The sequence below is a fragment of the Sorex araneus genome, chromosome 11 (genome assembly GCF_027595985.1).
Source record: "Sorex araneus isolate mSorAra2 chromosome 11, mSorAra2.pri, whole genome shotgun sequence".
Taxonomy (NCBI): domain Eukaryota; kingdom Metazoa; phylum Chordata; class Mammalia; order Eulipotyphla; family Soricidae; genus Sorex; species Sorex araneus.
Window position 1 is genome coordinate 29,937,706 of NC_073312.1, and position 23,685 is coordinate 29,961,390.

The window sequence follows — 23,685 nt, forward strand, 5'->3', positions numbered from 1 at the left end:
CCATTAAGATCTTTCTTAAGAAGCACAAGGATTTCGTAGTTATTTAAATTAGCACTTCAAATTTACTTGCAAAACCTGGAGACCATAGCAGTCACAGAGATAGTCTAGGGGTAATGCCCTTGTCTTATAAGCAACCAATCCAGGCCCAGATCCATATACAGTCCCCTGGGCACTGCCAGGCATGACCTCTGAGCACAGAGTCAGGAATAAGCCCTGAGCACTGCTGGCTATGGCCCAAACACCCCCAAACAAAACCAAAAAAAAAAAAAAAAACTACAAAAAAAAGCATTGTAAATAATAGAAGCATGGTGTACAAGAAACATGAAGTTAGGAAAATCTTGAATGACATTAATCCTTTCTTTACACAGTTTCTGATACCGTTTTTTCCTTTGTGGGCAAAACCACTTAAAAGAAATCCTTTCCTTTTTTTTCTTCTAGAGATTTTTAGTTATTACTTAATGTAAATGTTTGAGGCACAAAACATTGATGTACTACACCCTCCACTAGAGTGTCAGTATCTTCCACCACTGCCTCAATGTTCTACCACCGCCCTCCTCAGCAGACTCCATTCTGTAGGCAGAATATCAGGGTTAGTTTTCATTGGCCATTGTCTATTTCACTTATTTTGTTTATTTATATTTGACATATGAGTGAGACTATCTCGTATTTGTCCTTCTTCACACTCAGTTTACTTAGCATGACATTCTTAAGTTACGTTGCAAGAAATTTTTGATTTGAGGTCTTTATGAAAAATCTATAAATTCAAAAATATCTCAAGTCCTTTTTGAATGGTCCTGTAACTTTGTGCTCCAAGAACTACAATCTCAGGGAAGCAAACACAGTGAGTTTGAGTAGCACACCTATAGACTAGGCACTCTAGATGTTGCTCTATAGAGTTCTCAGTGGGAATGACAAGTTTTTCTCCAGTTGCATTTCATATCTATTTCAGCTCATAATGCAGTCATTCTTTGTATGCTGACATTTGGGGAACAAGCAATAAATTATTGAAAGAATGGCGCTTTAGTTATATATCAAATATTTAATTATGCTAAATTGCTATTTTCTTCACTAGAAAATTCCTTGAGTTTGAGCACGAGGAGTGGGTCTTTGAATTTGCAAAGCATGGAGAATTTACTTAAATCGTACTTAATGATCTGAAGTGAATGTGTGTTAATTAAAAAAGCTATTTGTTTTTTAAAAATGACACTTTTGTCATTTATTTACCATACATACTTTAAAATAAATGACCAAAACCTAAATTTAAGTATTCTGATAAGTTCTGTAAAGCATTTCCTATTTTAGATAAAATACGTTTGGATGACTAGATGTCATATAAGAAAAACAGTCTAACAGAAAGAGAAGAATTCTAAATATACAGTAAAGTATACAAAAATTAAATTTATGCTTTACATTGCATACTGATTCATCCTACCAAATCCACGACTGATTATAGACCACAAACTTATCAGTCACTGGTGGAGTATGTTTCCTAAAATTCAAGTTTTGCCTTGTTCCTTCACAAATGTTAGTTTCCAACATTTTTTGGGGGGGAAGGGGCACGCTTGTTAGTGATCAGGGATTACTCTGGACTCTGTGCTCAGGACTCACTCCTGGCTCAGGGGACCATAACCTTGGATAGCAGTGTGCAAGGCAAGCACCTTAACCACTGTACTATCTCCAGCCCCAGTTCATTATTTAATGTAGAAGTCCTTCTGCTTTGAGATCTTTGTCTTTTAGAAATAAGAAACTGCTTCTGATGGTGTCAGAAGGCAAATCATACCTTCTTGTTTTAGATTGTAGTTACTATGATGCCTGTACTTATTTGAAGTGAACATAATTATGTTTGATAAGTACTGAAGCAATGAGTATTGTGATTGAGGTTACATATTAGGTACTTCATGCACATTAGTTCATTTAATTCACACATTAATAATGTAAAGCAGTTGTTATTCTCTCTATTCTATGGATGAGAAACTAAATCTCATAATAGTTAAGTATTTTGACTAAGATCACAAAACTTGTCAGTAAAAGGGTGTTAATAGCTGGGTTCAGAATCTAGTCACTCTCTATCACTCTTGGTTTATTATGGAATTAAAAATTAAATGGTACAAAAATGAAAAAAAGGCATTTAGAACTGTTCCAGAGTAGGAATAGGAATGATTCTGTAGGATAACGAGCAGTTAAAAACAGAAAATTGACTTTGTTGGTAATCACCATAAGAGTCAGAGCAAGAAAAATTATTTATGGGACCGGAGAGTTAGTACATTGGGAAAGATGCTTGCCTTGCATATAGAGTCTGTCTAGGATTTGATCCCTAGCACCAACATATGATTTTGCCTAGCACTGCCAGGGTGATCTTGGAGTACGAAGAGCCAGGACAAAGTACTAAGTGTGCTGGGTGTGACCCCAAAACAAAAAGAAAAAACAAACACAGACTTATTAGGTAGAATCAGCAGCAATATGGATGCCCACTAGTGTAATGCTACTGTGGAGAAGGCAGAGTTTGAAAAGGGCTATAAAAGTCTGATAAAATGGTGTGAAACTTGCAGTGGAGTATAGTAAGTAAAGGTAAAGTAGCTCCCTGGATGTTTGCTGAACAAGGAGGCCACTACTTTCCTGTCTTAAGGGGTAAAGTGCTCTTGGAATATTTTCAAACCAAAAAGGTAGAGATAATCCGAACATCAATATTGCCTGATGCTCTGTTATTTTTCCATTCAGTGTCAATGTCTCTAAGGACTATAGTCTTTTTGCTTTTTGGGTCACACCCAGCAATTCACTTCACAGCGGTACCTCTTGGCTCTACACTCAGGAATTACTCCTGGCAGTGCTCGGGGGCCATACGGGATGCTAGGAATCGAACCCAGGTTGGCCGCATGCAAGGCAAATGCCCTACACACTGTACTATCACTCCAGCCCTGAGAACTGCAGTCATTCTTACTAGCTCGTCCTTGGACTCTTAAGTCACATGAGCATCCTTTTGTATTATCTCTACTGATACTAAGAACTTCTTACTAGTGTCAGCCTGGTCTGGACTAAAACAGATTTTTTTCATTTTCAACATCATTAAATCTGTCATTTTCTACATGCACGAGTTATAAACAAAATGGGTTGAATTTATTAACAATAGTGTAGAGGAATAAATTAATACTTGTGATAGTTTAGTTTACTGGAAAAACAAGTTTGTTTTTTAAACTTTGAAGCAATCTATTAATTTTGCTTTATTAGCAGACAAAATCTGAAGTAGTTGAATTGACTCAGAGGAATATTATTTTGTTTTTTAGTATCCTTTTCTTAGAATGTGATTGGTTCACAGGGTTGTGAAAAGTTTTAGTGCCAGCTCCTAATATTTTTGCCTAAGAAATGTGAAATATTTGTTTAGAATAAAATATAAGGAACCCTGAAGGTTTTAGAAAGTTAAAATCAGCATGGTATCATGTAAGTGTGACTTGGGGCAGATCAGGGTGAGGTGCCGGGTGGCACATACACCAGTGTTCAGGGGTTTCTTTTGGCTTAGTGCTAAGGAGTTCCTCCTGGTTGGATTCAGGGGACCATTCAGTGCAGAGACCAAACCTGGGCCTATTGTGTGTATAGCATGTGTTTGCCTCTCTCGTTGCCTCAGGTGCCGTTTTTATTAGAAATTGAATTTGTTAACTATATTGTGGAAGTCCTTTACAATCTAGGATGTGCTAGTTTTGTTTTCATAAGGGTATTTTGACAGTTTCTTTCAATTGCTGGTTAAATTTTATTGTACATGTTTTTGCCTATTTAGGAGAGGCTCGATGCTCAGTACAGCCATATTTGTCTATGCTGCTACATCTCCAGTGAATGGTTATTTTGGAGGAAGTCTATATGCCAGACAAGGAGGTAACTTATGAGTTATCACTTTTTAATTACATATTCTAATATTTCACTGTGTACTTTGAATTTAAAGTAGGCAAATCCGGCCTCTTTAAAGTCTTTATTTTATTTCACATAATCTCTTATCAGACTTATTAAATGGTCTGTCTTGCTTTTATGGAATCCTAGAATTTTAACTTTTGTTCTCACTGAAATTAACCCTGAAATTAACCCTGGTGAGTATGTAGGAGACTGTATTTAAGGTATTAATGGTGTTTTGTTTTTTAGTTTGAGGACCATACCCAGCAGTACTCAGGGTGCTGCTCTCTGCTTGGTGCTTGGGACTCACTCCTTAGTGATGCTCAGGAGACTGATGTGCCCAAGATCAAACCTGTGGCTCTTGTATAGAAAGCGTGTGCTCAGCCTTTTGAGCAGTCTCTCTGACCCTATTGATGTTATTTTACTTTGAAGTGCTTACCTTCATAGAAAAGCTCCATGGTGGACTTCATCAAGTGAATAGTGGAAGGATAATAGAGAGGAGAGCTGTTTATTTTGGTTGGCTTGTAAATGTTTATCAAAGGACACTGCACAACGATTTCTATTACTCTGTGTCATAATCTCTTGCTAAAAGTGTTTCATCTAAAATAACCCCTTGCTTTTCTTTTGTGATCTGGAAATGATAGAGGATATACACGAGACAAGGAGACTGTTCCTTGATGCTTTTTAATGTGAACAGCAGGCCTTTAAGTTCCTTCCCTTTGCCATTTTGTAATTCTCTGGAATCAGAAAAGTGCTGAATAACTGGTAGATTTACATGTATTAACTAATGAAGCATGGTTGAAACACCTTAAAACTTTACTTCTAAGGATATTTCTCCCCTAATACAATTTTTTTCCTATCCATCTTAAGTACTCTTAACATTTGGGTGTTGTCTCTTTAGTAAGCTACAGAGACTTGCAGGTTATAGGGACTTTATAGGTTATAGGATTAACATTTTCTCAGGATATTCAGATTTACTGTTGATTCTTTCATTTGTCCTCTTAGACTTACTGTAGTCTTCAACTAAAGTGTAGATAACTTTTTGGATTGTCTGAGGGAGTATGAGTTTTATCATATAGGACAATCTACCTAAGGAAATAAAGATGCCTCAGGTAACTTTTTATGTTTTACCTGAAAGTAGTTAGATTTAAGAATTTTATTGAGCCAGAGAGTAGTACAGTGGGTAGGGCGCTTGCCTTGCCTGCCACTGACTCAGGTTTGATCCTTGGCATCTAATAGAGTCATCTAAGCACTACCTGAGTGCAGAGGCATAAATTACCCTTGAGCATTGCAGGGTGTGGCCCAAACTTTTTAAAAAAGAATCTTATAGTTTATGACCTCCAAAAAAATCTACATGGCAGAAGCTCTAATGCAACTGGAAATTTATTCATGCTTAAACATGAATTTGCTTTAAGTGTAACTATACATTATGAATATCCCAGCAAACTTTAATTATTCTTGAAAGCTGACAGAGTTTGGTTTCAGCCTAGAATCTTCCAGCCTAGGGAGATCATCTTTAGTGTAGAAAAATCACTTTTAGTATAATTTAGCAGTATTTCATAGGAATATCATCTTTCGTATAATCTAAAGATTATTTTCTGATTGATAGGACCTATAGAAATCTGATTATGTTCTGATGTTTCAATCCCAAAAATCCTTGAAACAAGATTAATGTAGAGTCCAGGAGTTTTTTAGAGTTATCTCAGAATTTGAACTATAATAAACTTAAGTCTTCTTACTGTCCTTATACAACTGGGTCATTTGATGTCAGGGGTCAGTAGCCTGGAACTTGTCCAGAGGATCCAAGAGTGTAAAGAAGTAGCAAGCACAAGGTGTAGAGAAAAAGGAAACGAAGCAGATGCCTGGGCTACTCACTGTACCCAGTGGAATGTGCTTTGAATTGTTTTTACTGTTGGAGGGAAAGGGAGGAGAAGAGTTGGAGATGGAATTACTGCCTGAATCTGAGAAGGTAGTGGAGAGACAGCATTCCATTCTCTCTTAGAGTGTGAAGAAAGAATTGCAGTTAAGTAGCAGAAATACTGGAATTGCTTGCTATCCTTTGGTGATGGGAAGGAGGAGTTTTTGAAACTTAAGAAAGAAACTAAATAGAGGCCAAAGTTCAGAATAAGGATATTCCTAAAGGAATATCAAAATCTAGGATGATGATTGTGTGACAGATATTTCAAAAGGAATGTTTACTAAAGACAAGTGTTAGGAATTTGTTGTTTGCTTTTGCTGTAGCACTTTCTATTTTGGTACCTACTGTTTATGTCCTTGTTATGACTTTTAATAGTGAGCCAGCATTTATATTCTGTTCCTAAGAAGTGTGCAGATGCCTCCCTGGTGGTCCAATTGCTAGTACACACTGTTCGTTTAAAAAGACAGTGAGGAGCTCTCTGTCAACAGGAATGTGATTTCAAATGTCTGATTACATCATTAAGAAAACCTTGATAGGAACTGGAGAGAGCTCAGTGGGCTGGAGTGCTTTCTTTGCATGCTGCAGGCCCCAGTTCATCCCTGGCTCTCCTGGGCACCTCTGAGCAATAAGCTGGGAATCCCTGAGTCACCACCGTATGAAATCCAAAACCAAAAATAATTAATTTTTTCCCATTGCTTATTTAAATAATAGGTGTCTACTATTTAGAATTTGGTGATTCGGAGGTAAAAGAAAATAGTTAAACTTATAGATCTATAGAACTAATTGTTGGGGGTTTATGAAAAACTTTATTGTTTTTTCCTTTTTAAACAAAAATGCATATTTAAATATAGTGCTAAAATAAATTTAAAAGCGTATGTTAATTGATTCTCTTAGTACACTTTTTCTTCTCTCCCTTCCCTTCCCCTCCAATTCCTCCCTCCCTAAGTGCCTCTTCAAATGATTTCTTACATGAAACTGGAGTGTGTAAGACTCTTGAAAGTTCTATTATTCTAGTTAAGGAAGGGCTGAGGGACCTGGGATTTGTCCTTAACCAGTGACTTTATGAGCATCTCCAAGAAATTCTCAAGTATTAGTTTGAAAACATCTATCTAGGCCAATAGATAACTCAGAAAAAAGTTGAGTGACGGTTCATTGAAACAGGATAAAATATCATATTGCACTGTAATTCATTGTGCTTTTTTCTAGAACACCCACTTCAAAAGCTGTGTTTTCGTTAGAGTTACTTTCATTAGAGTAGCTGATTGGTTAGCTGATTCCTTGCCTTTTTAGTTTTATTTCTTGGCAGTACGGGAGATTCAACCAGGTCTCATGCGAAGTATCTGCTTTGCCAGTGAGCTGTGTCCTGGGCCTAGCTACTGTTCTGAAGCAGTTATAGAATGTCAGATTTTAGAATCCTGAAATTACATTGCAAATTTAAATAATTTGATAATGAATAGTCAGCTCTTAGCATTAATGCATGCCTGTCTTGTTGATTTTCATATTTCCCCTTCTCTTTTCAGGAAGGAGATGGATAAAACAGATGTTTATTGGGGCATTCCTTATTCCAGCTATGGTGTGTGGCACTGCATTCTTCATCAATTTTATAGCCATTTATTATCATGCTTCTAGAGCTATTCCTTTTGGAACTATGGTAAGTTGCTCAGATCTTTTTTATTTTAGTCTTTTGGGTCACACCCAGAAATGCTCAAGGACTGCTCTGTTTAGTGCTTTGGGCCTACACCTGGCAATTCCTGAAAGACCATTCCGTGCTGGGGGTCAGACCTGGGCCTCCTGCGTGCAACATCGCCATTCTAATAGCAGACCTGCTAGCTCTCCAGGTCTTATTAAAAGATTGATTGTGCTAAAAAGTTAGGTGAGGATGAAAATCTCAGTCTTCATATGATTTTTATTTATTTATTTATTTATTTATTTTGCTTTTTGGGTCACACCCGGCGATGCACAGGGGTTACTCCTGGCTTTGCACTCAGGAATTACTCCTGGCGGTGCTCAGGGGACCATATGGGATGCTGGTATTAGAACCTGGGTTGGCCTCGTGCAAGGCAAACGCCCTACCCGCTATGCTATCGCTCCAGCCCCATTTTTTTTTTCTTCAAATAATTTTTATTAAATTTAAACCTTGGAGCTTTTTTGGTCCAGTGAAATGAAAGGCTGATCATAAGACTGATAGTTTATAACTACTCTTTTTGTTTGTTTTGGATTGGGGTCACACCCAGTGATGTTCAGGACATATTCCTGGCTCTGCATCCTGAAATTGCTTCTGGAGTAATTGGGGGACCATATGGCATTCCGGGGTCAAACCTGCGTTTGTCCGTGCAATGCAAATGCCCTACTCATTCTACTATAGCTCTGGCCTTGCTCATATTTTTTTCATCATGAATAAAAATGTCTACCCTGTTGGCTCTATGGTAGAGTTTATGCCTTCCATATGTGAGATCCCAGGTTTGGTTCCCATTACTGAAAATTATTTTTAGAAGTTGAAAAGGGAAATTTGAGGGCTGAAACAATAGTACAGCAGGTAGGGCACTTGCCTAGTATATATGATCTGAGTTTAATCCCTGGCACCTTATATGGTACTTGAACCAACCAGAAGTGATCCGTGAGCACAAAGCCAGGAGTAAGCTCTGAGCACCACTAGGTGAGTTCAAAGCCACCCTCCCCACCAAAAAAAGGAAATTTGAACACTAATCATTGCCTATTTATGTGTTGGTGAGATTGTGGAACCCTTTATTGGCTATATGCTTTGAATGAACACACACCTTCGTTTTCTGCTTAATTGTCTGGGATATACATGTACTATATTTTCTCTTTTTTTTTTTTTTTTGCTTTTTTTTGCGTTTTTTGGGTCATACCTGGCAATGCACAGGGGTTACTCCTGGCTCTGAACTCAGGTATTATTCCTGGCGGTGCTCAGGGGACCATATGGGATGCTGGGATTTGAACCCGGGTTTGCCGGGTGCAAGGCAAACACCCTACCTGCTGTGCTCCGGCCCCATGTACTATATTTTCATGTACTGTATTTTCTTGTTTAACTTTATGTGAGCAACTGTGTGGGGGCCTGAATTGGGAAGGGGAGGAAAGGAGAACAAAAATGATCAGTGTAGCTTTAGAAACTTTCTTAAGAAGTCCAAGTACATATGAAGAAATCAGGAGGAATTTCATTGAGTTTTCCATAAAAATGAGTTAGCTTGTATATAGTATTTCCAGTGTATTAGTATTTGGTGCAGGATTCATTCATGCTTGTATATTTTTCACTTTAAATTTTTCTTTTAAATTTGGGCTATACCTAATAGTGCTTAGAGCTTACTGAACTCTGTGCTCAGGGATAACACGCATTGGTGCTCGGGGGACTATATGGAGTGCCAGAAATTGAACCTCAGGGGTCATGTACACCAAGTACTCTGCTACTACTCAGGCTCTAATTTTTTTTTTTTTTTTTTTTTTTTTTTTGCTTTTTGGGTCACACCCGTCGATGCATTCCTGGCTCTGCACTCAGGAATAACTCTTGGCAGTGCTTAGGGGACCATGTGGGATTCTGGGAATCGAACCTGGGTTGGCCGCGTGCAAGGCAAACGCCTTACCCACTGTGGCATTGCTTTATCCCCTCTAAAAATATTTTTAAAAACTATTCTATTTTCAAAAGAGTATGTAGTTGCTTGTAGAATTCTTGAATCTCTTCAGCAGGACTTGACGGTCTGTAGTAGTAGTTTATCAACCAGTTTCCAGATTCGTGTGATTCTGCAAGCAAAAATATTTTCTTCATCTTTCTTTTTGATTCTTACGTGAAATTAGAGTTCTGATAAATTTAGATGAAAATATATAGATTTCTGCTGTAATCTATTTATTCTCCAAAAAGTTTGATTGAAAAATACCCCAGAGGTGACTAAATCCTATTTCATTTTACAGAAATACACAGTGAAGTCATTTTGCACGAAAGCTTACTAGATGAAAAGCTTATGTGTTTGTGTATCCATGATTACCCAGTTTCGTATAAAGAAAAAAATCACAGAAATAATTTTCTAACTTACTGCTTTAATTCTAGACTCCTTATATGTCTTTTTCTGTAACTTTAGACTTTGAACTATTAATAGGCAGAGAAATGGTTTTAGTAATGACACATAAATAATGCCAATAAGGATAAATTTCTACTAAGACTCTAAGGAAGTTGGAATAGTAGCAAGTAAACTTTGATATAGTTGAAATGAAATGTTGAAATATTTGAAATGAAATATTAGGCTGATCACATATTAGCTGTGTGATCTTGGGAAATTTGTCTCTTTATTTTCATCTGCAAAATAGGGCAATAACATGTTAAAGTCCTTATGCATATTAGGATCTGAGTAGAGTGTATCCACGTAAATAAGTTGGTTCATGATGAAAGATACAGGCTTAAAGCATGAGAACAAAGTACATGGAAGAAAAAAGGACTTTAGCAGAGATTTATTAAATAACTCTGTAAATGGGGAGCTCTGAGGTCGGGAAACTCCCATTCAGTTCAGTTCCAGTATTCTAAAACACATTCTTTTTTTGTTTTCATTAATATATGTATATCTTGCATAATTTGAACATACTGAATTTACTTAACATTTTCTTTCATGATCAAGACTGTGTGTCTTTTGTTTTTATTAATATTGTTCTCTAAGTAATCATACACACTTTAATTTACAGGTGGCTGTTTGTTGCATCTGTTTTTTTGTTATTCTTCCTCTAAATCTTGTTGGTACAATACTTGGCCGAAATCTGTCAGGTCAGCCCAACTTTCCTTGTCGTGTCAATGCGGTGCCTCGTCCCATACCGGAGAAAAAATGGTAAAGAGAATGCTCAGACTTGTGTGATTGTTCTCACAGTATAGATTTCTTAAAGGTTAATTTTGTGTGTGTGTGTATATATATATATGTATATGGTATGGTTAGCACATATTTTTAAGAATTAGTCCTTAAGTTTGAACTTTCTAGTTTGTCTTTTTGCTTTCTTTAGCCTACATTGTAAGGACTTATTAATGTTATATGTTTTATTTTCTGAACACTAGTTTTCATTTACAGATAACTCATGCTTTGATTGGCATCCTAGTGTGTAGAGGTGGGTGGAAAGGAAAGGAACTAAAGAAAGCTGCAGCAGTCTTAATACTACAGCATGCAGGCCAGATATGACTTGCTGCTTGTTTCTACAAATCAAGTTTCAATGGAACACACCATGCTTCTTCGTTCACATGTTCTCTGTGACAGTGTATAAGCTGTGGCCTCCGAGTAGAGTAGCAGAGAACAGTTACCTGCAGACCAGAAATACTATCTGAGCTTTGACAGAAAAGCGAGTTTCCATTGAGACATGAATTAGGACTGAGTCTAGTTACTGTATCTTGTTATATGTTCTTTAATTTTCACTTTGGGGATAGTACAGAATCTAATTCCCCTCTGTCACATTACTTGCAGGGAATGTGTGTTCTTAAAGAGCTCCCATAATTCATGATTAATTTGGTCAAAGAATGACAAATATTTGTTTAACAGCTGAAGATTCCTTTATGTCAATATGTATTTTTCAGTTTTTAAACAAAATAAGGTTTTATTAATATCTTTCTAGTTCACATTTGGAAAAAATGTCACTGTTTGCCATTTAAAATTATTGATTTGAGGGGCCAGAGTGATAGTATAGTCCATAGGGCATTTGTCTTGCACATGGCTGACCCAGATTCATCCCATATGGTCCCCTGAGCGCAGAACTAGGGGTAGCCCCTGAACATCGCTGGGTGTGCTCAACTCCCACACACACCCCCTAAGTAAAACTTAAGTTGAGGGTCTGGAGAGACAGTACAGGAGCTAGCCTTGCAGGCTGCTACATTAACTTCAATTGTGATTTGAATCTCCAGCACCACATGTAGTCCTCTAATCACCTCCAGGGGTCACTCCTGAGTACGGAACCAGGAATAGCCATGACTATTGTTAGGTGTGACCCAAAGCCGCCATCCCTCAAATAAGAAAATATTACTAGTAAATTGAATATTTCATTATTGACTTGGGCAATTTTGCTTTCTGTATTTTCTATTTTGCCTCCTTTATTCTTAGTAACAGAAGTTAAAAATCTTACTATATATTATACTCCTCCCTCTCAATAGCTGTACTTTGTTATAATAATATTTATTCTTAAAAAAGAATATATATTAAAGTGTTTTTGTTCATGGTTCCACTATTACAATATAAGTGTAATTTTAAGGAGTTATCAGTCTCTTGTAAATTTGGAGGGCTGTGTAGACAAATAGAGAAGTGGTGGCTGAAAATTAAAAGAGTGGAGGGGAGAGACAGAAGAGACAGATGAGAAGCAGTGAGCTCCAGATCAGGGGATTCGGGTACAGAGGTGGTGTTGAGGAATGATAGAGCCCAATACCCAAACCACAGAGGCAACAACACTGAAATCAAGAGACCTGAAGTTTAGCAACTGAACTTGGAGTGGTCTGGATCAAGAGGGCATGCTGGGGGAGGTGGGCCAGGAGGCATCTGGGAGGGTACCTGGGAGCATTAGTGGAGGGAAGTGGACACTGGTGGTGAGATTGGTGCTCCAATATTGTATGTCTAAAACTCAAAGAATAAATCACAGTTTTTAATAATGAATTTAGAAAAATTTTAAAAAGAAATTGAGGCCGAATAACCTGGCTCCTTTGATTTTTTTTTTTTTCTTTTTGGGTCACACCCAGTGATGCACAGGGGTCACTCCTGGCTCTGCACTCAGCAATCACACCTGGCAGTGCTCAGAGGATCGTATGGGATGCTGGGATTTGAACCTGGGTTGGCCGAGTGCAAATGCAAACGCCCTACCCACTGTGCTATCGCTCCAGCCCCTGCTCCTTTGATTTAACGGAGAATGATATGATCTTTGGAATTTTTCAGGTTATTTTTTTCCCCTTAAATTTGTGATTGTGATAACCTTTATGATTATGAGAACCTTTGTAATTTTTAAAAAGTTACTTTTTCCAAATTTAGGTTATATTATTAAGGGCCCACTATTGCCCCAATTTTCACCATGTTAGGGAATAAGGAGAAGGTCTAGGGAAGGATAAGTTTAAAGGAGAACCATAGTCAGAAATCAAAAATTCCTCAAGATTGTTGTTAGGGCTAGTGAAGAAAGAGCAACACATGGCCTTAATAATCATGGATTATATTTTGGTGTAGGAAAATTCATGCATGTTTTCATTTTCCTTGTATAGTAATAAGAAAATCAAAATCTGAATCCTAAATCTAGCTCTCTTTGGGCAGATTGTACCACCTCTGGAGTCTTGGTCTTACATAAAAGAGGAAGGACAACTAGATGGATTTTATTTTATTTATTTATTTTTTTATGGTGCTGGAAATCAAACCCAGGTCCTCATATATGCTAGGCATATGCTTTACCACTGAACCATATATCTGACCCAAATTAACTGATTCTTAAGGTTTTTTTTTTTTTTCCTCCAAAGTCCCAAATTCTTTTTTCCTTCTTGGTTTTTTAGTTAATAGGAATTGTAATACCCATGTAATTCGTGTGTAATTCATAGGAAAAGAAATGACCAAAACAAGAAAAGACTGAGTAGACAGATGGCCGGGACATCATTTGAGAACCAATATTTCAGACAGGGTCTCAGAACTTTTCTTTTCCTTACCTACAGAATTCTAACAAATTATTGGAAAATATGGAGGGGGAGCAAACAGTTTGTGTTCTATTTATTAGTGGCAAGAATTTTGTTCATCAAATTATTAGCCCATAATGAAAGAACTTTGGCATAACCTATAGCTAATTTGAAGGTGCACTTCTATACTATACCTCTGTGGAATTTAGTTTTTGTTTTTACTGATTTGGGGTGAAAGGGGACACACCCAGGGTTCTCTGGACTTACTCCTATCTCTGCACTCAGGAATCACTCCTGGCTAGCACAGGGACTATGTGGAATGTGGGGCATTGAACCCCAGTCTGCCGTGTGCAAGGCAAGCACCCTACCTTCTGGACCAGCATTCCAGCCCCCTGATTTGTTTTTGCCTAGATGAAAGTAGCAAGCATTTGCCTTGTATTATTAGAAATTATTAAATATAAGAATCATATAAGAAATTAACTGTTGTATTGTTTTTCAGGTTCATGGAGCCTGCTGTCATTGTTTGCCTGGGAGGAATTTTACCATTTGGCTCGATCTTTATTGAAATGTAAGTTTTGGCAGTCACTTTTGTTTTGAGTGATCTGTCAGTAGAGAATTTAGGAGCTAGCATCTGTATAGAATCATTAGGTGGAAGATTGTAAGAGTACGTTAACCCATGATTTATAGAAAGGGATATATGGATTAATTTTTCTGCTGTTTTCTAATATTTAGGTCATTATTCTTTGGTATTAGAAGGGAGATCACTCTCTCCTTTATAGGAAATCTTGGAAACCAAAGTATGCATCTTAGAGAATGATAGATCACTCTTGAGGTTTTTTTGTTTGCTTGGTTTTTTATTGTACTTTTAAAATGTTCCTGAGAGTCCCAGGAACTTGGTAAATCTAAACACCTCAACCATTCCAGATACTGACATCTTTGATGAATGGGTGTGTTTGTGTGTGTGTGTGTGGTGTTGCCACCTTGTGTCCACTTACTATGCTTCATATCTAGTCTCCACTTCAAAATATGTCTTTGTTTCTCAGCCTTTGTCACAGTGCTCCTTGAAGGGAATGCTCTGAATTTTTGTTTGTTTTTGTTTTGTTTGGGGGCCACACCCAGCAGTCTCAAAGATTACTCCTGGCTCTACATTCAGGGATCATTCCTGAAAGTGCTCCAGGGAATATTACTGGGTGCCAAAATCAAACCTGGGTCAGCCGCATGCAAGGCAAGCACCCTATCTGCTGCACTATCTCTCCAGCCTCTGCTCTGGCATTTTTGCCAATATAGTTCTTTATATTATTTTTATATATTTTATATAATTATTTATTTATTATTATAATTATTTATCATGTACTTGTATAATAATTTTTTTATATTATTTTTCAAGAATTCACAATCATACACCTTTGACTGCTGTCCATGATAATGCAGTCATTGTGACTGTAATTCCCTCCCAAGTTTCCGGATGCCCACTAGATTTGCTCTGTGTATTTAATGTCTCCGTAATAGACATGATTGGATCTGACACCTGGGTAGTTGAAAAAAATTGGTTCTGTAAGGGAATTATTTTAAAAAAGATGATTATACGATATTTTAATGTAACTTAAAATTAGTAAAGATAGACTCCTACATTAAGAAGATATACAGAGCCAAGATGTTTGATTAGTGTCTAGTTAATGATTCTATCATTGTTCCTTTATAATGCATTTTTTTGTTCTAGCTTTTTAAAAGTGGAAGGAGAACTTAAGTCTGTCCAAAAGATTCTAAATGTAGTTTTCCTCTAACTTTGTGCACTTTTTTTAATATAAATGTCACCTGATTTTGTGGTCTTTATTGGTTCAGTTTACTGAATTTTTGCAAAACATTCAACATAATTTTAATAGAAATCATATGTCCTTCCCCCCCTCATATTTATTGTTATATGTGTAACTATACAAGCAGGTGCAACTAACAGATTTGAGTCGACTCCTGGTGGTCACCTACCCGCTGAGGGCACTGTGGGCATTAGTAGGTTTTTAGAAGACTGATGTATTCTCACTTTCACTTGTCGTTTCATCAGCAGTTCAGAAATTTTGTACTTCTAGTTCTGATGCTACTTTGGGCCCTTAATCTGAATTGATTGCCAACTGTTTTCTCCCATGTGTCCCAGCCTCGGGTACATTCTAGATCTCATTTCTTCCTGCTTTCTCGGGTACACTGTTTCTACTGTATCTTGAATTTCTCTCTTTTGAACACTCACAAATTGATTCTCTCTTTGTGGCTATGCAATCTTTTTAAAGTATTAATCTAATTATATCATTTCTTTGCTAAAGACTTCTGATTTTCATGAGATAAGGTTCAAGCTTCATAGCATACAAAGTATGGGTGCTTATAATACATTATTTTTGCTATTTATGTCTCTAACCTCATCTCTTAGCTCTAAGTTATTCATCTAAAGTCTTAGCCATACCGAATTACATTGTTTTTCACTATACCCTTACTTAAAACTTTTTTCTTGTGAGCCACTGCTTTTGCCCTACCTATGCCTAGGATATTCTTTCCACCCTGCCTTTAATTTATTTGTTTTTATTTTGGGGCCACACCTGGCTATACTTAGGGTTTACTCCTGGCTGTGAGCTCAGGAATCACTTCTGGTGGTGCTCAGGGCACCATATGGAATGCAGGGGATCAAACCCAGGTCTGTGGCATGCAAGGCAAGTGCTCTTCCTGCTATACTCTCTCTCCAACCCCTTAACACCACCTTCTCACTTTTCCTGCAAAGCCCTACCCAGCCAAACCAGTTAAGTGCCACTCTTAGGTGTGATGGTCAGACATGTCACATGTATTGATGTTTGCCCATGTATTGGTGTTCACTAGTAAATTGGTGTTCACCTCTTTAAAGGTAAAGATTTGTTTTCATCACAATTGTATTTTCACTGCTTCCTTGGTAATATGATAGGAACTCTGTAAGTATCTATTAAAAGAATAAGTGATGAATACATGAACAAGAAAAGTATAAGACTTTCCTAAAATGTCTTCAGAAATGGAATTATGAGTGAAGGGTCTTAGTGTAAAATCTTAATTTTGCTGTGTTACTGTCAGTATGCCATCAAATTTTTCATTGAATAGAAATTCAAGTTAAATGGAACAATTCAAGTTTCATGAAATAAAAAATACATTGCTCTTGAACAGTTTTTCTACAAAATATGAAAGAATGAAGGAATTGGCTTTATTTTAAAATAGGGATCTTGAGGGTTTTTTTGTTTTTCAGTTTCACGTTTAATTTTAAGTTTCTAGTGCATTGTTTCATGATCATGAGCCTGCTTTTTATGATTGGTAGTTTTGGGGCCACACTCAATGATGCTCAGGGGTTACCCCTGGCTCTGCTCTTAGGGTCACTCCTGGCAGAGCTCAGGGGACCATATTGGATGCCCAGGATTGAACCAGTGTCAACCTTTTGTAAAGTAAATGCCCTATCCGTTGTACTATTGCTCTGACCCCTGAAGATACTACTTTAAAATCTGCTCTTGAATGATTATCCAAGGAAATACTTTTGAGAGAATTTTAGAAGTTTTTGTTTGTTTGTTTTGGTGCCAAGCCCTGTGGTACTCAGGGCTACTCTTGGATCTCCACTCAGGGATCACCTGTTGTAGCCTCTGGGACATACTTGGGGTACAATGGATTGAACCTGGGTCAGCCTTGTGCAAGGCAAATTCCCTTCCTGTTCTTCTATCACTCCAGTCCAAATTTTAGAAATTTTGATGGTAAAAATAGAACAAGATAAAGAATTGGTTACTTGAAAATAATAAATTAAAATTTAAGTGAGGGGGTAAAGGTTGAAAGGATGCAAGTGAGACTTAGCAAGAACAGAATAATCTTCAAGAGTAAAGACAACTTTGCATTTTATTTAGGTATTTTATCTTCACATCTTTCTGGGCATATAAGATCTATTACGTCTATGGCTTCATGATGCTGGTGCTGGTCATCCTGTGTATTGTGACTGTCTGTGTGACCATCGTGTGTACATATTTCCTACTAAATGCAGAGGATTATAGGTGGTGAGTATCACTGTGGGAAGAGCCCCTAGGATCGTACTGTTTTAAAATGAGATTGCATTTGAAATGTGGAGTAAAAGACATAGAAAGTGTGTTTCTTAAGATATTTGTTGTTTTAAAAATGATTAAGATTTCTGAGGGGAAAAAAAACTTCAAATTCTTTTGTTTTAATATGGCTACTATGTTGGAATTATTTTCACTACATGCTTGATGAGAAAAGAGTTTTGTGGGGTAGCATTAATGTCTCCATTTCAAATACAAGACAGGTTTGAAAAAGAAAATGGTTGATTTAAGGTTATCTAGAATAAAGAATCTGATAAAATCCAGACTTTCTCCTCCTAATATTTGGACTTTGCTTGTGAATGTAGGTAAATGCTGTATATACCTGTATACAAAACGTAGTTTTTCACAAAATTATTATATATACTTGTTTCAGTGCGGGTTTTTTTTGTTTTTTTTTTAAGGCAATGGACAAGTTTTCTCTCTGCTGCATCAACTGCAATCTATGTTTACATGTATTCCTTTTACTACTATTTTTTCAAAACAAAGTAAGTAAAGACTTATTCTTATATGTGTAGGAGATTTTTTATTTAAATATTACAATTTAAAGTTTTATGTGGTTATAAAAGTGGACATTATATGGTTATTTTGTTTTATTTCAGGATGTATGGCTTATTTCAAACATCATTTTACTTTGGATATATGGCGGTATTTAGCACAGCCTTGGGGATAATGTGTGGTAAGTTCTGATACCCTCAGATTATCATGAGTAATGTTTATATGATGAGTAATATTGGTATTTTAGTGTTAATATAGTGGGCATTTAATGCCTGTCAAAGTATTCTGTATATATTTTTTTCAAAACATCTTATTTTATCTTTACAGGAGCAATTGGTTACATGGGAACAAGTGCCTTTGTCCGAAAAATCTATACTAATGTGAAAATTGACTAAAGATCCAAGAAAACCTGGAACTTCGGATCAATTTCTTTTTCATAGGGGTGGAACTTGCACAGCATAAAAAGCGCAAGAAGAGATTTTGGCTTTAACACTGGGTACTTTGTGGGTCTCTTTCATGGATGACTTAAAGTAACATCTATTTCCATTGATCCTATAGGTTCTTACTGACTGCTTTCTTCCAACTGTTCACAGCAAATGCTTGGATTTTATGCAGTAGGCATTACTACAGTACATGGCTAATCTTCCCAAAAACTAGCTCATTAAAGATGAAATAGACCAGCTCTCTTCAGTGAAGAGGACAAATAGTTTATTTAAAGCATTTGTTCCAATAAAATAAATAGAGGGAAACTTGGATGCTAAATTACATGAATAGAAATCTTCCTGGCACTTAGTGTTTCTCTGTTACTGAAAAATGATGTTCCAGAAAGATTACTTTTTTCTCTTATTTTTACTGCCATCGTCAACCTATTATGGGACATTTTTATATATTGAGTCTGGGTTCTCTTTTGATCTGCTTTCCCTCCCCACCCCATTCAACTTCATCCTTTTTTTAAAAAATACAAAGAGAATTAAAAAATATTAAATCCTGCATGTAATATCTGCTGTCATCTTGGTTGGACCAACTTCCCATTTATTTATCATAAGTCTATTCAGTTACATCTTAATTCCATCCAAAGAAGATACAGTCTGAAGATAGAGGTGTACTCTCTCTCTGCTACACAATGTACTGTACAGTTAGAAAGCAAAGTGTTGAATGGAGAAGATATTTGTTTCTATTAAACATTTTGAGATTTAGATAAACTACATTTTAACTGAATGTCTAAAGTGATTATCTTTTTTCCTCCCCTCATGTTAGTCTTACATTTTTTGGGGGTTTGAATGAAGGTTTTACATAAGAAATTATTAAAAAAAATAAGGGTGGGTGGGTGGGTAATAAATGTATATAACATTAAATAATGTAACGTAGGTATAGATTCCCAAATGCATTTGGATGTACAGATTGACTACAGAGTGCTTTTTTCTGATGATGATTGGTGTAGAAATGTGTGAGTTCGGATGCTTTTTACATCTTGCCTACCACTGCATGAAACATGGGGCTTTCTTCAAAATGTGTGTGTGTCTTACTTTGGGGAGGGGGGGTTGTTTTCTCTTTTTTCTGGAACTCCTACAGGAGCAAGATTTGTAATTAAGAAACATTTAATTTTGTTAATCCTGTCTGGGGCACTTAAGTAACTTCTAAAGCATTACTGCTTTAGAATGTTAAAATAAAATTTCCTGACCAAATTGTTTTGTGAAAATAGCTGTGTTTGCAATTTGAAGACATCTTTTCAAAAAGAAGAATTATTACTGAATGCAACTTTTAAAATATGCTATGAACTAAACTTTTCTGATACAGGGGACCCACACTTTAAAACCCCAAGACTTGCTTACAGCTAGACTGTCCGGTGAGTGACAAGCCCTTTGAATGCGATTGTGGCACGGTATCTGCTCAGGTTGGTGTACCGTGAAACTAGGGATGGAATAAAGTGGTTAGCTTACTATTGGATAAACAAATAAAGGCTATAGTTTTCTAAATAGTGGTTTTAATTTTTAATACATCTTTCTGGGACTGTTCATAATGTGAAATTTTTCCTAGGACCATTGAGTTTCTAGTTTTAATAGTTTGCTACGCAAATGACCACCTAAAACAGTACTATATATTGGTATTTTCAGAAAGACTGGAAACAGCTATATTGAAACCTTAATGTGAAATTCATGCCATAAGTAGTTACATAAGATGTTTTCATCACAGAGTATTTTGTAAATTAATAGACTGCATTCTGCAATGTGACATGTATGGACTATAAAGAGTGAATTTTTGAATTTTTTTCTAGCCACTTAAGTATGACTGACATGAGCAAATAGAAATCTGATCATGAGCCCTGGTAAAATATGAGTTCTTCAGGCCAAATCCTTACAGTTAGTATAATCCTCCAGCTCTTCCATTTTCTCTTCTTTCCTCACCTGCTTTTAACATCTTACAAGGAAAGAAACAATATTTTAATGGCTTAAATAATTTTTAACTACAAGTAATGGATTTAACATGTAAGTCACTGATGGAGTAGAAATTTGACAGCAAGCTTTTGCCTTATTAAAATTAAATTTATATTATGAATCAGGTTATAATGTAGGATTTTGTGGAGGGGGATCGGGTTGGGCCAAACCTAACAGTGCTCAGGGTTGTACTCCTGGCTTTGTGCTCAGGTATTACTCTTGGTGGTGCTGGTGGACTCTATTGAGTGCCGGAAACTTCATCGGGTGCCAGAGATTGAACCCAGGTCAGTTGCACACAAGGCAACCACTGCTTTCCCTTCTGTACTATTTTGCCTGCCCCGATAGAGGAATTTTAAAGGAGTGGTGTAGCTGCTTTCAGGTACACCACTTTGACCACTAAATTGAACTCTGGCATAGTCAATGAAGAAGAGTTTTTTAATTTGGAAATACATTGAGCTCTAATTACCTTGAAAACTTAAAGAATTATATGTTGGTTTATGACTTCATAGGGAGGCTGGATATGTGTCTGTCTAGAAGAGGCTGTAATTTATAAACATTTAGCTCCCAAGTTTTTAGTTGTAGAATAGTATTTAATTAGAGAGCCAGCTTTTTTTTAACCCCGTGTTGTATATCTGTTTTCAGTTTGTTAACATTAGTTGCTCATCTTATCAACTGATGCTTTGAACACTCAGAAATTAAGAATAAATGTTCCTGTATCTATAAGCATGCTTCTCCTGAAATGTAACTGCATTTGTAGTTGGCATCATTATATATCCTAGTTCAGGAGCAGGATAAGGTAAAAATGTGATGGCTGGAGGTAAAACATTCTTAGTATTACCATATTTGGCTCCTCGTAATTAAGCTCTATATTCTTAAAGTTCATTATATTATGGTGAGAAATCTTAACCTGGTGAGTGGTACAATTGAATATATTCATTGAGAGTGGATGGACCTTTTTAGAAAAGTAGTTGCTGCAGATTCTAGTTCTTTCAAAAGCCACTTTAGGATTTACTCACAGATTGTGTTCAGTTGATAAAAATTTTGTTTAATGTTTATCAACCACCTTATGCCATATGTTTGCAAGTGTTTTTTTTTTTACAAATGTAAAATAGAGACAGTGTATTAATGTTACTTGTTCCGGAAAATCTATATACTGAAGGGCTTTTATGTATGAATCTGGGATAACAGCCTAAACTATACATTGCAGTTCCATCTGATTTGAAATTTAGATTTCAGCATGTCTTAGGCTTCATTTTATTGATTTATTAGAATACATAATAAACAAGTAGTGATATGTGAAAACACAAGTATTTAGTTATATTTTATATTCTATATCTTTTTTAAAAATCCCTTAATTATGAAACTATTTTAGCAGTCAAGATGTAAAGGAGGTCAGAGAAGTGAACATTCCTAACGATTGTTTGGAAGTCTGTACAGAAATAGACTACATGTAGAGATAAGGTAGATCAGAAAGATGACAGCTTCAGAGATTTTACATAAGGATTTAATTCAATTCAACCTAAGGGATGTTTCTCTATTGTGTTTTCTAAAAGTCACCTGATTTAACATTTATGTTGGAGCTGAGGATAAAGAGAAGACAGTAAAAAATAAGTTTGTTTGACTACAGTAAGTGGAAATAAACTTGTGAAATCTGCTTGCAGTGAAATATTTGTGAACTTTTAGGTTGAAAAAGGAGTATCCTTTGGTTTACCCAGTTAATCAAATTAGGTTATTTGCAAGCTACAGGTGTTATAAATGCTTATAAAAATAATAGAATTCTATTTTAAGGATGGGTGAGTGTACTTGGAAAAAGCAGTCCCACAGCTTTTTCTGCAGTGTCAAACTTGTTAGTTTCAAACAATCAATGAGAGAGTTAGAAGGGAAGTTATTTCTCATCACTTTCATTTTGTATACATCCTTGATTTGTGCAGGTCATTATTCCAACTGACTTTAGTAACAGAAGTCCAGTGTCTAATGTGTCAAATTTATTTGAGGTTCTAATCTAGTCTGCTAATTAACTGAAGTTGGATTTTTAAAAAGTAATAAAAAGTTAAATGTATTTCCCTTGGATGTTTCATTTCTTTTCTTTATAATAGAGGGGAACAAAGCATATTGACTCACTATTACTGACATGCATATGAAGAGATTGCTGGAAGTGGCAAGATATAGTTGGATATGTCTCCAACATAGTTGGAGATTTTGAAAGTCACATGATCTCTGTCAGAAATCCTTGATTGTTGTAACACATACCTTAGTAGACAGTGCATGAACAAATGAGTGTGGCTGTGTTTCACCAGGATGAAAAAGCAGTGACCCAGTTTGCTGACCTCTGGAAAGAGAGGCTTAGGGCTTTATTTCCCCACTCTTATTTGGGGGGTGGAGGGGGGGTGTGCACAGAATGTTGAAAACATTGATCAACAAAATAGTGTTGTCTTAAAAATGATAGTTCTTTTATTACCATTCTTTAGGGGGTAGGGTGCAAGCACTTGCCAGTAATTTTCTGCTAGTGGTTCAGTTCTCAGGACTGAGGATGCTCAGGCTGTGCAGTGCTGGGCTACCCAGGCCAATCTCACACCTCAAGGGATGAGCCCAGCACTACTTGGGGATCAAACAGGTCAGACACACAAGCACCTTCACCTCGGGACTATCTCTGGCTTTGTTTGTATACTATTTTCAACTCCTACTTTGAAATCCTCTTCCCGCATGCCTGTCATTCTCCTAATAGATTTATTTGTCAAGCACATTACATATGTTCCCTCAAAACCATCCCATAAAGGTGATTGGGTAGGCAGCTATGTTTTGTTTTTTTTTTTAATATGAAAACATAGTTTATTTTCTTGTTCAGACTTTTGTAGTTTATTTTTACAAAATAGCAGACAAAATTCGGTTCTTCATATTAATACAGAATAGGTAATACATATTGAAATATATATATATAGCACTTAAGATAAAAACAAGAGCAAAGTCTACACTCCAACAGCAACCGTATTCTCACAGAATTAGCATTTCTCAAGAGATAAACACCGCTTTCGGCTTCAATATGTAAATAGTCTGATGTTGATGTCAGCTAGTATTTACAAAAGCTAGTCTAAAAACTACCGCCACCTCCAAAATGCCATGCCGGAAGAGACTAGAAGGACAGACAGCCAGGGTGAACTGAACACACGTCAGCATCAGTGCAAGTGGCAGCTATGTTTTATACATAAGAAGTTAGAGTAACTAAAGGGTAACTTTAACGTTAGAGTAACTAAA

General features: G+C 36.4%; 1 protein-coding gene across 1 annotated transcript in view; it reads left to right on the plus strand.

The window, feature by feature from the left end:
* TM9SF3 (transmembrane 9 superfamily member 3) overlaps positions 1 to 22,492 on the plus strand; it is a 59,856-nt gene extending 37,364 nt beyond the window's left edge. The window contains exons 8-15 of the mRNA XM_055118912.1: positions 3,770 to 3,864; positions 7,315 to 7,445; positions 10,481 to 10,620; positions 13,906 to 13,974; positions 17,297 to 17,443; positions 17,905 to 17,988; positions 18,103 to 18,179; positions 18,326 to 22,492. Coding sequence (XP_054974887.1) covers positions 3,770 to 3,864; positions 7,315 to 7,445; positions 10,481 to 10,620; positions 13,906 to 13,974; positions 17,297 to 17,443; positions 17,905 to 17,988; positions 18,103 to 18,179; positions 18,326 to 18,393 — 811 coding nt within the window. The 3' untranslated portion in view covers positions 18,394 to 22,492. The remainder of the gene's footprint in view (positions 1 to 3,769; positions 3,865 to 7,314; positions 7,446 to 10,480; positions 10,621 to 13,905; positions 13,975 to 17,296; positions 17,444 to 17,904; positions 17,989 to 18,102; positions 18,180 to 18,325) is intronic.
* The last annotated feature ends 1,193 nt before the right edge of the window (positions 22,493 to 23,685 follow it).